The following is a 16,325-nucleotide window of genomic DNA, read 5'->3' as shown; positions in this document are numbered from 1 at the left end:
TAGCCCTGGCAGCAAATGTAATTTGCTGCCGCTAGGGGCGCGTCTAGATTTCTAGGCTAACCCCCCTGCCCTTCCACCAAAATTAAGCAATAAGCTCTGAGGAAACACAGTCTCACTCCCTACTCGTCAAAGGTCTGACGCATGGTCAAGGGTTCTTGGCGTCAAATTCCAACGAGAAAAGTGTACCTTCTGCGTTGTTTTCCGACGTGGGGGTCCGTCAGATAGACATTCATGTTAATCCCTCATCGTCAAATATAGACGAAAGGAAATAAATGTCCATCAAAGGTGATGCCGTCACTTTAGACTAATGATTTGTTTGAAATGATCTAAAAACAAAAATCGCAGACCATCAGAGCCATAGGCTACCTTAGGTTACTTTGATCTTGCACAATTTTATTCAGCTTTGGTGTAGGTAACGTAAGGTAAAATAATAATAATAACAATAATCTCTAACTAAACTAACACGCGCATATTTCTGTATTGCGACCATTGTAGCCTACAGTTGTAACAGCGCGTAACAGTCGTTTTACTCCCCGTATGCGCTCATTATAATAGGCTCTGCTCCTGCCTAGATTCGAACTCAAACTGCCTGAAAGTTGCAGACCTGTTCTGGAAATACGTGCATTAACCCACTCGACTGTCAGACAACGATATCTGCTTCGAGTAGGACTGAGGAGTGTACTGTACTGTACTGTGTACTGAGGACTGTACAGTCCTACCTAATAGGCCTAGCAGACTCCCCAGACTAATATGCAATCTCAAAAGATTGAGCTTAGATAGCCAGACTAGAAAGAATTAGTTCTTGTTTGATTCTACATGGTAAGGCCCTGGGGATTCTGCATGGTTATGGATATGGTCATGGTTATGAATCCCCAGCACACAGCCCTAAGGGGAGTCGGTACTGGGTTTGGTTCGCGAGAGAGAAGATAACGGTAGAAAAAGGACAAGACGAAGCAGAACGAACGACGAGGAGGAAATAAAGAAAGAAAATTGTTTTAAACAATTAGTAGTAAGCCTAGTTCCAGTTTGTATAGCGGCTATCCAGATAGCTAAATTATTATGGCTCACATTTGGCCCAAAACTGGCTTGCCATTTTGGTAAAGCTCTGGGTGGATAAAAACATAAAAGTAAGATGGATCAGGTATTTCCAAATCCGGATCATTTTGATCCAGATTACATTTTTTTTTTTTTTTTTAAACTGGGCCCAGAGGATCAGAGTGCAGCTGGACTGGGACAGAGGGGAGCTGTCATTCTCTGACCCTGTTCATAACACACATATACTCACTCTCACACACACCTTCACTGAGAGAGTGTTTCTGTACTTTAATATTTCTCTGAAATACTATCATTTGAGGATCTTACCAGCTTCTGTAGCAGTGCCAATCATCAACCTTTCTCTGGACCTGCAATCACTGAAAACAAAATAAAGTATAACAATACATTGGTATAGGTATTGATAGGAGTCAGAACATAATCTTGGTGTATATCGTATCATATCTTATATATGGTCTTCAGACAGCTCCCATTACCATAGATGAACAATCATATTTAAATTTTGAGTTCATTATGTGTAGGTTGGGGTGTGTGTGTGTGTGGGAGGGTGGGGGGAGGGGTATCTGTTTCAATGTTTGTCACAATTCCTAAATTGTGTGCATTAAAAGTCTAAATGATTGGAAGTGAGACGTACAGAGACAAATTTCCCTCACGGGATCAAAAGAGTATATATACTTATACTTACATTTAGCACTGCTTTCATTGACCAAATAATTCAGATGATTTCAGAATAGAAAAGACACACGCCAAAGGTGCTACATTAATATTTAGTATGTCTTTTACATTATTATGACCGCCGCGCAGTCAGATTTTTTTTTTTTTTTTTTTTTTTCGCATGCCCAAATTTCCGTCAATGATTCCCGGGACACTGAAAGACCGGGGTACACGAAACTTGGTGGACATGTAACACCACATGGATAGCATGGAACCATCGTTTTTCGTTTTGATCTGTAGCCCCCCCGCTGGACTGGACCCCCCGAAAGGAGGGTAGGGCAGCCACAGTTTTCTGTGAATAATTCGAGAACCATAGGGTTTAGGAGGACCATTTTTTTTTGTATGTTGATCTCAAGGGGCCATGTCAACCCATTCCATAACCACTCATTTCATGTATAGCGCCACCTAGTTACACACAAAAAAGTAAAAATGAGGTGTTATAATTGAAGGTATCTGTGACCTAACATAGTCAAAACTGCACGAAATTGGAAGTGTAGGATCATTATGACACCCTCTGTATGCACGCCAAGTTTTGTGGAATTCCGTTCATGGGGGGCCACACAATAAATGAATTTATGTTACTATACACCAACTGGCCTGTAGGTGGACGGAGACCGTTTTCTGTGAATATCTCGAGAACCGTAGGGCCTAGGAGGTCCACCTTTTTTATGTATGTTGGTCTTAAGGGGGCATGTCAACCCTTCCCATTACCACTTATTTCATGTATAGCGCCACCTAGTTAAAAATTAAAAAGCAAAGGTCAAAACTGCAAGAAATTAAAAGTGTAGGATCATTATGACACCATCCGAATGCATGCCAAGTTTTGTGTACTTTCGTTCATGGGGGGCCTTACAATAAAATAATTTATGTGTACATTTAGTGACGTACACCAACAAGGATTCCCGGGACACTGAAAGACCGGGGTACACAAAACTTGGTGGGCATGTACCCCCACATGGATAGCATGGAACCGTCATTTTTCATTTTGATCTGTAGCCCCCTCGCTGGACTGGACCCCCCAAAAGGAGGGTAGGGCAGACACAGTTCTCTGTGAATATCTTGAGAACTGTAGGGCCTAGGATGACCATTTTTTTTCCGTGTGTTTGCCTCCAGAGGTCATGTTAAACCATTTCATGTGCACACATGTGCACAAACAGACACACACACAAACACACATATACATTCACAGTAATCATACGTATGACACATACTCACACAGTAGACATATGTACGCTTGCATGCACAGGCACATCCGCAGGCACACACAAGCACGCACACACACACACACACACACACACTCACACACACACACACCCACACGCATAACATAAACATAACACAAACAATCAAGAATTTCTCAGAATTATGAACAGGCAAGATGGAGGTGGGGTTGTATAAAATTAATTTTACATGTGAAATCTATGAACTAATCATGTTTTGGTACTTGTTGTCTAGCAGATACCAGTGAGAATTGAGTGTGGATAATGCAATTTAGTGAGACAGTTAGAATCATATAGGCCTTTCAGCGTGATTTCTTTTTGTGGAAAAAATGTGCTGGACTGGGCGGCGGTCATATTTTATCTAGTAAAACATCTAGTTTTGTATATATCGTAACGCCTCCAATTACCACGCCTTTCGTTCGCAAATTCTAAAACAAAAATGTTTTTTAATACTTCAAAATAACATTTAATAAATTAACCTTACATTTTTTCAGTAGCCATAGGTGTGTAGATTTGCACAAAATCTGGTTTGGTTCTTACCGGGGCTTTTACTGCCTGAAATATACGATTTTGTTTACCACGCTCGGAGGTTAGTGCTGGCCTGGTGGGTCGTCTATTTCCACCCTTTAACACGGCACATGAACGGTTAGACTGAGAATTCTCATCGCAAATCAATATTCCACTGGAGCTCCAAGCGGATTTGTACATGCAGCCTTACAACACTGTTTACAGCTCTTTGAGTCACAGTATTTTTGGTACATAGCTAATTTAGATACACCTACTGTATGGTGTGGGTGCTTGCGTTTCTTTAGGAATCCGCCGTCTTGGTTTGTATAGAAATGGATATTAAGTGACACATACACGTAAGAGAGCAGAAATAGGGGGCTGGTGGTAATAGGTAGCGTTCCGATACATGAGATGAGGAAAAGTAGGACATTACAGCATTTACTGAAACCTTTCACCAAACAGGGTTAGGGCAGGGACTACTATGGGATAGGGTATCTCTCTCTCTCTCTGTCTCTCTCTCTATCTCTATAACCTTACAGAAGTGAGAACAACTGTAGTAATGCTGCAGAACAGGTTATTCAGTGTCCTCCCTCTACCTCAGTCAAAGTCAACGAGGAAGTACAGTGGAGAAACACATTACATTTGCAGCTTATAGCCCTGTTGAGACGTGTGGCTTGGTACGCAGCATTTTCCTATTCAAACACAAACAATATATTCATGTTGATGCTGAAACTTAACATTTTAAGGTATATATATTTATTTCCATACAGGAACGGGCATCATTTTCGATCTTCAAACTTGAAAGTGAAGAAAGCTTGAGTTTGAGACGGCTTCTACAACAAAGATCATTTTTGAGAAGAGAAAATGGCATCCAAATCATTTTCAGAGGAGGATTTCTTTCCCACCAAGTTTCATGTACCCCGGTCTTTCAGTGTCCCGGGAATCCTTGACGGAAAATCTGACTAAACGGCGCGGCGGTCATAATAACGTCACAGTTACTTTGCTGAGTAGCTAATTACTTTTACAATGTAGTAACTGAGTTACTAACTCAATTACCTTTTAGGAGAAGTAATTCGTAACTGTAACTTATTACTTTTTTACAGTAAGATGACCAACACTGTTGGATAGTAAGAGCTTTAATTGACACTGGCTCTACTGTCACTCTAGTCCACCCCAGCTTGTTGGTGAACCGTGTACTAACCCACCAGTGTCCCTCTAACTACCATCACGGGCGAGCGTGCCCCTATGGTCGGCCAGTGTGAGGCAGAGATCCAGGTGGCCGGATACCAAGTTTTCATACCCGAGCGCTGTATTCTGCGCATTGACTTTCTTCTTGCTGCAGCGGCTTTCATTGACCCAGGCCGATAGGGTATCTCTCTCTCTCTCTCTCTCTCTCTCTCTCTGTCTCTCTCTCTCTCTCTCTCTCTCTCTGTCTCTCTCTGTCTCTTTCTCTCTCTCTCTCTCTCTCTCTCTCTCTCTCTCTGTCTCTCTCTGTCTCTCTCTCTCTCTCTCTCTCTCTCTCTCTGTCTCTCTCTCTCTCTCTCTCTCTCTCTCTCTGTCTCTGTCTCTCTCTCTATAACCTTAAAGAAGTGTAATAAGTGTAGTAATGCTGCAGAACAGGTTATACAGTGTCCTCCCTCTGCCTCAGTCAAACTCAACGAGGAAGTACAGTGGAGAGACACATTACATTTGCAGCTTATAGCCCTGTTGAGACGTGTGGCTTGGTACGCAGCATTTTCCTATTCAAACACAAACAATATATTCATGTCGATGCTGAAACTTAACATTTTAAGGTATATATATTTATTTCCATACAGGAGCGGGCATCATTTTCAATCTCCAAACTTGAATGTGAAAGAAGCTTGAGTTTGAGACGGCCTCTACAACAAAGATCATTTTTGAGAAGAGAAAATGGCATCCAAATCATTTTCAGAGGAGGATTTCTGCTGTCCTGTGTGCTGTGACATTTTCAAAGACCCTGCCGTCCTCACTTGTAGTCACAGTGTGTGTAAAGTTTGTCTGCAGAAGTTCTGGGAGAGCAAAGGATCCAGGGAATGTCCCATCTGCAGGATGAAGTCATCAAAGGACCCCCACCCTAACTTGGCTCTAAGGAACCTGTGTGAGATCTACTTACAGGAGAGAGGTAAGAGAGCTTCAGCAGGGTCTGAGGTGCTCTGCAGTCTGCACAGTGAGAAAATCAAGCTCTTCTGTCTGGAGGATAAACAGCCTGTTTGTGTGGTGTGCAGAGACTCAAAAACACACAAACACCACAACTTCAGTCCCATCAGTGAGGCTGTACAAGATGTTAAGGTAAGACTATTCACATGTGGCGATGAGTTTCAGTGTTCTCATATGTGTCATGATGAATTAATATTCAAGTAATAATTTAGATAATGGTCTAAATGTGAATATGTGTTTTCCATATCTCATTCTCCTTATTCATCCGGCAGCCAGAACGAGGCTAAAGGGTACACTTGCCATTACAACTCAGTCCAGCAGATGGTGGTAATGCATTCCGTTTGCAAACTGCCAAAAAAAAAGCTCACTGAAAAGGAGGAAGGGTTCGCTGGCCTGTTCTTCTTCTTCAGTGAGTTTTTTTGGCAGTTTGCAAACGGAGTGCATTACCACCACCATCTGCTGGACAATGGCAAGTGTACCCTGTAGCCTCGTTCCGGCCGCCGGCTGAATAAGGCGAATTATGGACAATTACATAGCTTGTGCAGTCATGTACATAATGACATATTGGTCCTTTGACAAAGCTACACACGTGAACAAATGTTTTCTTCCAGGAGGACATCAACCTCAAACTGGAGGCTTTAAGAACAAAACTAAATGCCTTTGAAAAAGCTAAACTCAAATGTGACCAAACAGCAGCCCACATTGAGGTGAGGAATAGATTGATAGGCATGAATGAAGATTACATGTGTTAGTTGTTGCTTCAGATCTACAGTTACAAACACACAAGAGAGAGAATAAAAGAGATAGAAAAAATAGAGATTTCTAATAGCTTTTATCTGAGATAATGTGACAACACTGTGGCCTGAAAAACTTCAAATACAAGTTACATTTTTTTTTATTACCATTTCCAATGATGTCAACAACATTTATGGCATGGTGGGTTGATAGCATAAGTTTTCTTATGTTTCCTTAGCAACCTTGATCATGAGTAGGCTAAACAAAACTAACTGACTAAGTAGGCTATGTTGGTTACTGAAATCAACATTAATAATAAGCCATTGTTAATTCAAATAGCGTCGAAATACAGTGTTTTTGTCATTGTCATCATGCTTTCAACTGTTAAGTATTTCTTCCCCGATTTGATTCAATCACTATTACTTGGTTGGTGCACATTTCATGCCCAATGTCAGTGCAAAGTCCTTGGATACTGTTACAGGCAGGCTACACCAGACAAGCAACTGAAGCAACTGTACCTTTAATGATGAACCTTTATGATGGTTTATTATCTGTTAATTCAGACTCAGGCCCAGCACACAGAGAAGCAGATCAAGGAGGAGTTTGAGAAGCTTCAACAGTTCCTACGAGATGAAGAGGCAGCCAGGATAGCTGCACTGAGGGAGGAAGAGGAGCAGAAGAGTCAGATGATGAAGGAGAAGGTTGAGAAGATGGGCAGAGAGATCTCATCTCTTTCAGACACAATCAGAGCAATAGAAGAGCAGATGGGAGCTGATGATGTCACATTCCTGCAGGTAAGATACAGTCTTGTTTTCTTGTGACTGCATTACTCCATGGAGGAAACTGCTTCCTGGGATATTATCTTTTTGTTCCTTCGGATGCTTTTGTTTTTTGGCACATTATAATTTCTACATTTTCTTTTCCTCTGGTGCTCGGGCTGCCTTTAATTGTAAAAACTGAGCAAAACCACATTTATTGCGTCCCATGTTTAATTTTCTTTTTGATGTTTCTTTTTACTTTTCTATTTTTGTTTGTCCCATTTTGAAAATTAAGTTGTGGCTTTGTCATAGGCAGGATGGCCTCTATTTCACCTGTTCCAGAGTTAAATGTAACCTAATGATTTGACTTGAGACATAACCATATTTTATGTAAATAAAATTGGATGGAATTGATGGTGTAATGACTACAGAAGGGACCCAGGTGCGAGGAGCAAAGGAGTTTTAATAGCGACAGTACAAAGGGGTGATCCACAGACGTAAGTCAATACAATACAGTCCAAGTTCGGTAACACAGGCAGGCAGGGAAAAAATAGGCAAAAGTGTCCAAAACACGATCCAAAGGGCAGGTCAGAATACACGGTCCAAGTAGATGCACAGGTTGTTCAGAAAATCTAAGCGTCAATCCAAAAATACAGAATCCAGAAAATCACAGTCGGGAAAACTATCTAGGTCAATACACGGGTTTATCCAAATACATAGAATCACGGCTTAGTACGTTATACGAGTCGCAAACAATACCTCACACTGAGGCCAGCCAGGAGAGTCTCTAAAATAGTCTACGGCTCATTAGTTCATTACTTGCAGGTGTTAAAACTCCGGTGAGCCCGGTCGGCTCTGGAGGGGGCGTGGTCGCTGTGACTGCTCTCCCCGTGACAGCAGCGGCAGAGGGCGCAGCTCCGATGTTACAGTATCCCCCTCTCCACGGGAGACCCCCGACGACCTCTGGCTAGAGGGGCGACCCCGGCAACGAGGGGCAGGTCGGCTTGGGTGCGTTTGATGAAACTCTGCAGTCAGCGTAGGGTCCAGGATGTTTCGAGCCCGTTCCCATGACTGCTCTTCGGGCCCATACCCCTCCCAGTCAATCAGATACTCTAGATGCCCCCCGCGTCTTCTAGAGTCCAGGATGGCCCGAACGGAGTAGGCAGGTTCCCCACCCACCACCAGCGGGGCCGGGGCACCGGAAGCTTCGGCGGGTGGGTGCATGGGGCTGTAGTGCACTGGTTTAAGTAGCGACACATGAAAGGTGGGAGAGATCCGGTATCTGGACGGCAACTGTAGGCGATAACAGACAGGATTAATTTTCTTTAATATTTTAAACGGTCCTATGTAGCGGGGACTCAACTTGTGACATGGAAGGCGTAGTCGTATGTCTCTTGTTGATAACCACACTCGTTGCCCAGGTTGAAGGTTCAAGTTGGGACGGCGGCGTCTGTCGGCAAAGCGTTTTTGCGAGCGGATAGCTCTCCCCAGATGTGTGTTCGCAGATTCCCAGACTTGGCTGCTCCGCTTGAACCAGTCATCAATGGCTGGTACATCCGTAGGTGACGTCTCCCACGGAAACAGTGGGGGCTGATAACCTAACACACATTGGAAAGGGGTTAGTCGCAGCGAGGTGTGATACAATGAATTTTGCGCATATTCCGCCCAACTAAGAAACCTGCTCCAGTCACTTTGGTTGCGACCACAGTACTGTCGGAGATACCTCCCGATCTCCTGGTTCAGTCTCTCAGTCTGCCCATTGCTTTGTGGGTGATAGCCCGACGTAAGACTGATGGACACTTGGAGACGTTCACAAAAGGCTCGCCACACGCGAGAGGTGAATTGAGGCCCTCTGTCCGACACAATGTCCTCTGGAATTCCATAAAGGCGAAATACATGGTTAAACAGACACTCAGCCATTACGACGGCATTCGGGAGACCAGAGAGGGGAATGAGCCGGCACATCTTTGAGAAACGATCAATCACTACAAGAACAGTATTGAATCCATTAGACAGCGGTAGGTCTGTAATAAAGTCTACACTAATGTGTGACCAAGGGCGATTTGGTATAGGTAAAGGTTCCAACATACCTTGGGGTAACTGGCGAGGTGATTTAGACTGGGCGCACACAGGGCACGACATCACGTAATCCTTCACATCCTCACGTAAGGAAGGCCACCAGTACTTCCGAGAGACCAGCTCAATCGTCCGTGATATGCCGGGATGTCCTGACGTAAGAGAGGTGTGTACCCATCGCATCAACTGGGGTCGAGTGATTGCCGGTACGTATGACTTCCGGGCTGGGGTGTCGTCTGGGGCCGGTTCTGCTCGTAGCGCGTTGCAGATGGCATCTTCAATTTCCCATCGGACAGGCGCGGCAACGCAGGCAGGCCGCAGAATGGGCTCGGATGCGTCGCGTGATTGTTCAGCATTAAATCTCCGAGAAAGAGCATCGGCCTTACCATTCTTTGATCCTGGACGGTACGTCACGACAAAATTAAATCGAGTGAAAAACAAGGCCCATCGCGCTTGTCTGGAGTTCAATCTCCTCGCCTCCCTCAGGTATTCTAGATTGCGATGATCAGTGAGCACAACGAACGGGTGAGAGGCTCCCTCCAGCCAGTGTCGCCATTCTTCGAGTGCCAGTTTAATAGCAAGGAGTTCCCTATTCCCTACATCGTAATTCTGTTCCGCGGGGGATAATTTGTGGGAAAAATATGCGCAGGGGAACAATTTCGCTGGAGTCCCGTGCCTTTGCGATAGGACGGCTCCCACCCCTACTTCAGAGGCGTCTACCTCTACCACAAAGGGATGGGATGGATCTGGCTGTTTGAGGATCGGGGCCGAGCAAAACAGTTCCTTCAGGCGATCAAAGGCCCCCTGTGCGTCAACGTTCCACTTCAAACTCTTCTTTCCCTTCCCTAGCAGAGCAGTCATCGGCGCCGCCACTGTGCTGAAGCTCCTCACGAACCGGCGGTAGAAGTTTGCGAACCCCAAGAACTGTTGCAGTGCCTTGATCGTCCGCGGCACAGTCCACTGTTGCACAGCTGCCACCTTACGATCGATCATCCATGCGCACTCCATCGGGTCCCAGCACGTACCCAAGGAATGCGATATCGGTCTTGTGGAATTCGCATTTTTCAGCCTTGGCAAACAGCTGGTGGTCCCGGAGGCGTTGGAGCACCTGGCGGAGATGTCGGATATGCGTAAGTATATCAGGTGAGTAAATCATGACGTCATCAATATAAATAACTATGAATTTACCCAACATGTCTCTGAATATCTCATTCATGAACGATTGGAAGACACTGGGAGCGTTCGATAGCCCATATGGCATAACTAAATATTCGTAGTGTCCCCGATTGGTGATGAATGCAGTCTTCCATTCATCCCCGGGTCTGATCCTAATCAAATTATATGCACTACGGAGGTCCAATTTCGAGAAAATCGTTGCCGTGCGCAGCTGTTCCAGGGCAGCGGGGATCAAAGGCAGCGGATAGCGGAATTTTACCGTACTAGAGTTAAGGGACCGATAATCAATACAGGGCCTTAGACCGCCGTCTTTTTTCTCCACAAAAAAAAACCCAGAAGCTGCAGGGGAGGTGGACGGTCTAATGAACCCCTGACTCATAGCTTCGTCGATGTACACTTCCATAGCTTCTGTTTCTGGGATTGTTAACGGGTATACTCGACTTCGGGGCAACGGGGCCCCCGGCAATAACTCAATGGCACAGTCCCATTTACGGTGCGGTGGCAATTTGGTGGCTTTAATCTTAGAAAATACATCCGCAAACTCCTGGTATACAGAGGGCACGTCCTCAGAATTAAGAGTGGCTGGACTTTCGATTGACGTTGAACGGCAGGGGAGTGATAGACAAGCTGTAAAGCACTCAGTGCCCCAGGATATGATTTCGCCAGACCTCCAGGAAATTACAGGGTTATGTTGCTGAAGCCAGGGATGGCCTAACACTAAACGATCATTGGGGGAATTGGTGATTAATAATTGTGTCTGCTCTGTGTGGATGGCCCCAACCATGAGCTGTAATGGAATAGTTTGGTGTGTTATCTGCCCTGTTCCCATAGGCTGGCCGTCAAGTGCGTGAATCGTGAGTGGAGGTTCTATGCATTGGATTGGGATTCCCAGTTTCATCACTAACGTTGCGTCGATGAAGTTTCCAGCCGCACCGGAGTCAATTAATGCTGGAAGAGAGAGAGAGATCGATGTGACAATAATCTTAGCTGGAAGAGTGAGTTGTCTCTGAGAAACATTGTGGAGGAATCTTGCGCTCACCCTCGTTGCCGCTGCAGCATCGCCATCTCGATCAGGTGGGCGGACCGGGCAGTAGAGACGCATGTGACCGGAGGCGCCGCAGTAGAGACACAGCCGGAGTTGGAATCGTCGCTGGCATTCCTCTCGAGTCAGCGGTGCGCGCCCAAGTTGCATCGGCTCAGGGTCGGTGGTCGATTCGGGAGGGCGTACGTGGCCTGCCATCAGGATTGGCCGGGTCGTTGAAGAGGTCACGGTTCGGGATGGGCGGCGCTCCCGCAGCAGATTGTCAATCGCCACGGACATACGGATATACGAATCCAGGTTTCTGTTATCACCCCTGCAGGCCAATTCCGCCTGAAGTTCCGGACTCAGGCCCCGGCGATATAGCGTCAACAAGGCGGCGTCATTCCATCCGCTGCCAGATGAAAGAGTGCGGAACTGGAGCGCGTAGTCCGCTGCGGTGCGCCGACCCTGACGCAGCTCACACAGGAGGCTGCCGATGTCACGGCCAGCAGCTGGATGATCGAACACCTCTCGGAAGCGTGAATGGAAGTCTTGCTCGGATCTCAGCATCGGATGACTTTGACTCCACATCGCCGTGGCCCACTCCCGGGCGCGACCAGAAAGGAGGGAGAGAACAAAGTGAATCTTATCTTGCTCAGTGGTGAATCGCTCACGATAATGAGCCAGATACAAGGAGCACTGCATAAGGAAACCCTTGCACTTCTCTGGATCACCATCATATCTCTCTGGCACAGCGACCAAAGCGGGCGGGTGGCCTGCGCCTCCTCCAGGAGGTGCCAAGAGCGATCTCCGCATCACATCCACCAAGTCCTGCAGCGTACGTTCCTGGCGATCCATGGCCGCACTTACTCCCGCTGGGTCCGTCATTGGTGGTGAGGTATTCTGTAATGACTACAGAAGGGACCCAGGTGTGAGGAGCAAAGGAGTTTTAATAGCGACAGTACAAAGGGGTGATCCACAGACGTAAGTCAATACAATACAGTCCAAGTTCGGTAACACAGGCAGGCAGGGAAAAAATAGGCAAAAGTGTCCAAAACACGATCCAAAGGGCAGGTCAGAATACACGGTCCAAGTAGATGCACAGGTTGTTCAGAAAATCTAAGCGTCAATCCAAAAATACAGAATCCAGAAAATCACAGTCGGGAAAACTATCTAGGTCAATACACGGGTTTATCCAAATACATAGAATCACGGCTTAGTACGTTATACGAGTCGCAAACAATACCTCACACTGAGGCCAGCCAGGAGAGTCTCTAAAATAGTCTACGGCTCATTAGTTCATTACTTGCAGGTGTTAAAACTCCGGTGAGCCCGGTCGGCTCTGGAGGGGGCGTGGTCGCTGTGACTGCTCTCCCCGTGACAGCAGCGGCAGAGGGCGCAGCTCCGATGTTACAGATGGATTCAATTTAGTTTAATTTTATTTAATTCAGTTGCCCTGTGTTACAATGGCCGTAACACCTGAGAAAGTTATGATGCACCCTTCAATAATGTTTGTGTATGGGGACAATATGCAGGCATTAATACTTGGTGTATTTATTTTCATAGAACTATCATAGCACAGCAAAAAGGTGAGTGATCTGCCTCCTGTCTCTCTCTCTTCTCTGTGGTTCTAAACCCAAACCCACAGCAGCACTGACTCCTGAATGTTATTCCAGAGCCCAGTGCACACTGCAGGATCCAGAGAGGGTTTCAGGAGCTCTGATCAATGTGGCAAAGCACCTGGGCAACTTGAAGTTCAGAGTCTGGGAAAAGATGCAGGAGACTGTCCAATACAGTATGTTCAAATACAGGCGCGCCTGCAGGTGTACGTCCGTACGCACTGTGCGTACCATGAGGCTCAACAGCGAGAGAAAATTTCCCTTGTGTGTGTGTGTATTTACACCAAATTGGCCTACCATACCTTCCCAACTATGCACAGTATCCCATTAGCTGCATGCCATCAGGCTATTTACCATTTTCTATTACGTAAAGTTAGTGAACACGTTATAAAAATGAACGTGCACATATTTTGTTTGAGCAGGAGAGAGAATACGGACGCAGGCAATAAGCTACTTGTTTTCTTTTAGATAGATAGATAGTGATAGATAGCCGAGTAAAACTTGAATTTCCCCTGGGGATCAATAAAGTATCTATCTATCGATAGATACTTTATTGATCCCCAGGGGAAATTCAAGTTTTACTCGGCTATATAGTTATCAGCACACAATTTTGAGCTAATTCATTAACTCAATACTCATCATGGATATCACAAGTTTTAAGCAACGAAAACAGAAAGGATGAAGGCAGCAAAGCTAGGAGTTATTCCAGATGGACAAGAACAAGGTAGGCAATCGGTGTGCTTGTCAGAACGTTAGACTGCACTAAAGCCAGACGTCACGTTACGCTAGAACAAAACTAAAGGTAGGCTATCTTTAGCCTGTAGCTATAGGGCTGTATCAAGTTGTCCAAATGAATAGGTCATTGTAGACGTTGTCGTTGTTGTATTATTGCATGTGGGTGTTGTTATGCTATGTAGGCTACTTTTTTGCTGACTGACCAATGCACGGACCAATATTGTTCACGAGTGTTTTTTTTTTTTGTTTTTTTTTGGGGGGTTGATGGGTGTGCGTACCATAGCATTAATTCCTGCAGGCGCCCCTGTTCAAATACACACACACACACACACACACACACACACACAAACACACACACACACACACACACACACACACACACACACACACACACACACACACACACACTTTAACCATGCATTTATGAAAAACGGTGCAGGGACAATATTAAAGATGCAGTAGATTACATACAGAAACCCATGGACCCAGTGGCATACAACAGGTCTTCATACTATCACTCAATATACACGATACTCAGTTCTTCAGTAACAACATCTACACCACATGTTGTAAGTCATTCAGCCCTCTTTTTGGCCATCCCACGCTGTTGCAGCCCTCTCACGCCTAACCTGTGCGTGTGTCATAGGCTGCCAAATATGAGAACTAGTCTGCACCTATTATAGTTCTGAAATGCTGTTTAGGAGTGGTTGGCATTTAATGACCTTGGTCTCAAAAGCATCCTCCATGCTACAGTCGTAGGAAGAGCCTACCTCTAAAATAAACACCTGGATGGACCTCCTCATTGAATACACAATATCTGCTGTATTAGCCAGGAGATGTAGGAAAGTAGTAGAATTACTATTGCAATCCTGAAACATGGATGGTTTTACATGAGAATGTTTGCACATTCTTACTGAGGGTGAAAAAAGAAACACATGTGCACTCCCTGCTCCTCTCTCTGCAGCTCCTGTGACTCTGGATCCCAACACTGCAAAACCCAATCTCATCCTGTCTGAGGATCTGACCAGTGTGAGACGTGGCGATGAGGAGCAGCAGCTTCCTGATAACCCAGAGAGATTTGATCACTATCACAGTGTCCTGGGCTCTGAGGGCTTTAACTCAGGGACTCACTGCTGGGATGTGGAGGTTGGGGAGGACACAGGATGGATTGTGGGTGTGATGGCAGAGTCTTCCCAGAGGAAGGGCAAATTTCAGGCCATTCCTGGTTTATGGTGTCTTCAATATGAAAAGGGTGAATATCGAGTCGGGTCTGCACGCACTTCCACTCGCCTCACAGTGCAGAAGAAACTCCAGAGGATCAGAGTGCAGCTGGACTGGGACAGAGGAAAGCTGTCATTCTCTGACCTTGATCATAACACACACCTACACACTTTCACACACACTTTCACTGAGAAAATGTTTCCGTTTTTTAATAGTGTGTGTCCTCTGAGGATCTTACCAGCTTCCATAAAAGTAGAGCAGCACAGATACAGCTTATCTGAACCAGGACTTTTCAGACATGCTTTGTCTGTATTCAGGCTCTTAGAAATGTAGTCAGATGGATATATGCAATCTGAGGAAGAGTGATAGAAAGGGGATGTGATTTACATTACCTTCAAGTTGTATAGGGTAATAGGGAGATGTATATTTCCTATTTCCAATATGATTCATGCAACACATATGCTCACCATTTGTACGCTTTATATACCAAGTGAATTATTACATGTACTGTAAAATCTTATAGCTATTCTTACATAAAATGTTTAGTTAGTATAACTCAGTTTTTGTCTTTTGTTGATTATGTTGATGTTAAGCTATTTTTACTTAATTATTGAAACTTAAATAAATAAATAAATGGAAAAACTTAAAGAATGAAATACCAGAGCTGAGAGCCCTTATTTTTCAATTTTGTCTTTAAGAAAATATACAAACTCGTTGCATTTCCTTGTTGAAAAAAGTTCTGGATCCATTCGGGGTGCGGAGTTCGATCAACTTATCGACATGTTACAACCACAGTGGCATTTAATGTTGAACACAGACAACTGTGCCATTGATAAAGCCACAACCTTTCACTGCACATTGTAAACTTTACCCTTAGTTATAAACCTGTTATACTTGTGATACAGCAGCACCCCCCAACCCCCCCCCCCTTTTGAATGATTAACCAGTGTCCTCCCACTATCTCACCTTTAGTTAGTCAGGAAGTACAGCTGAGTCAGATAGCACAGCTTACACTGCATTGAAGACTGTTCTGGGAGAGAAAATGGCATCCAAAACTTTCTCAGAAGATGATTTCTTCTGTCCTCTGTGCTGTGAAATCTTTAAAGACCCTGTTGTCATGACATGTAGTTTTTGTCTTTTGTTGATTCAGTTGATTTTTGGCTATTCGATCAACTTATCGACATGTTATAACCACAGTGGCATTAACTCATTGAGTGCCAAAAACGTAACATTACGTTTTTCCTTCCCATGCGTTGAGTGCCAAAAACGTAATATTACGTTTTTAGCTTTTTTTTTTATTACGAAACTAGAC

General features: G+C 44.9%; 1 protein-coding gene across 1 annotated transcript; it reads left to right on the top strand.

Moving 5' to 3' along the window:
- Positions 1 to 5,002: 5,002 nt before the first annotated feature.
- LOC143100078 (zinc-binding protein A33-like) lies at positions 5,003 to 15,595 on the top strand. The gene is made up of 7 exons (XM_076263018.1): positions 5,003 to 5,218; positions 5,312 to 5,804; positions 6,284 to 6,379; positions 6,971 to 7,201; positions 13,005 to 13,027; positions 13,115 to 13,233; positions 14,757 to 15,595. The coding sequence occupies exons 2-7, from the start codon at positions 5,406 to 5,408 to the stop codon at positions 15,344 to 15,346; spliced, it is 1,458 nt and encodes a 485-aa protein (XP_076119133.1). The 5' UTR covers positions 5,003 to 5,218; positions 5,312 to 5,405; the 3' UTR covers positions 15,347 to 15,595.
- Positions 15,596 to 16,325: the final 730 nt, after the last annotated feature.

This window comes from Alosa pseudoharengus, unplaced genomic scaffold (genome assembly GCF_046254945.1).
Source record: "Alosa pseudoharengus isolate Yale_2024_CS ecotype anadromous, Long Island Sound unplaced genomic scaffold, YU_APseudo_1.1 YU_APseudo_1.1_scf_3, whole genome shotgun sequence".
Lineage (NCBI taxonomy): Eukaryota > Metazoa > Chordata > Actinopteri > Clupeiformes > Clupeidae > Alosa > Alosa pseudoharengus.
Note: the sequence above shows the minus strand (reverse complement) of the source record. Positions and strands in the feature narration are given on the sequence as shown.

Coding starts and splice junctions, on each gene's coding strand:
- LOC143100078 (XM_076263018.1), top strand. CDS start 5,406: ATGGCATCCAAATCATTTTCAGAGGAGGATTTCTGCTGTCCTGTGTGC. Junction 6,380..6,970: donor AAACAGCAGCCCACATTGAG/GTGAGGAATAGA, acceptor CTGTTAATTCAG/ACTCAGGCCCAGCACACAGA. Junction 13,234..14,756: donor GCAGGAGACTGTCCAATACA/GTATGTTCAAAT, acceptor CTCTCTCTGCAG/CTCCTGTGACTCTGGATCCC.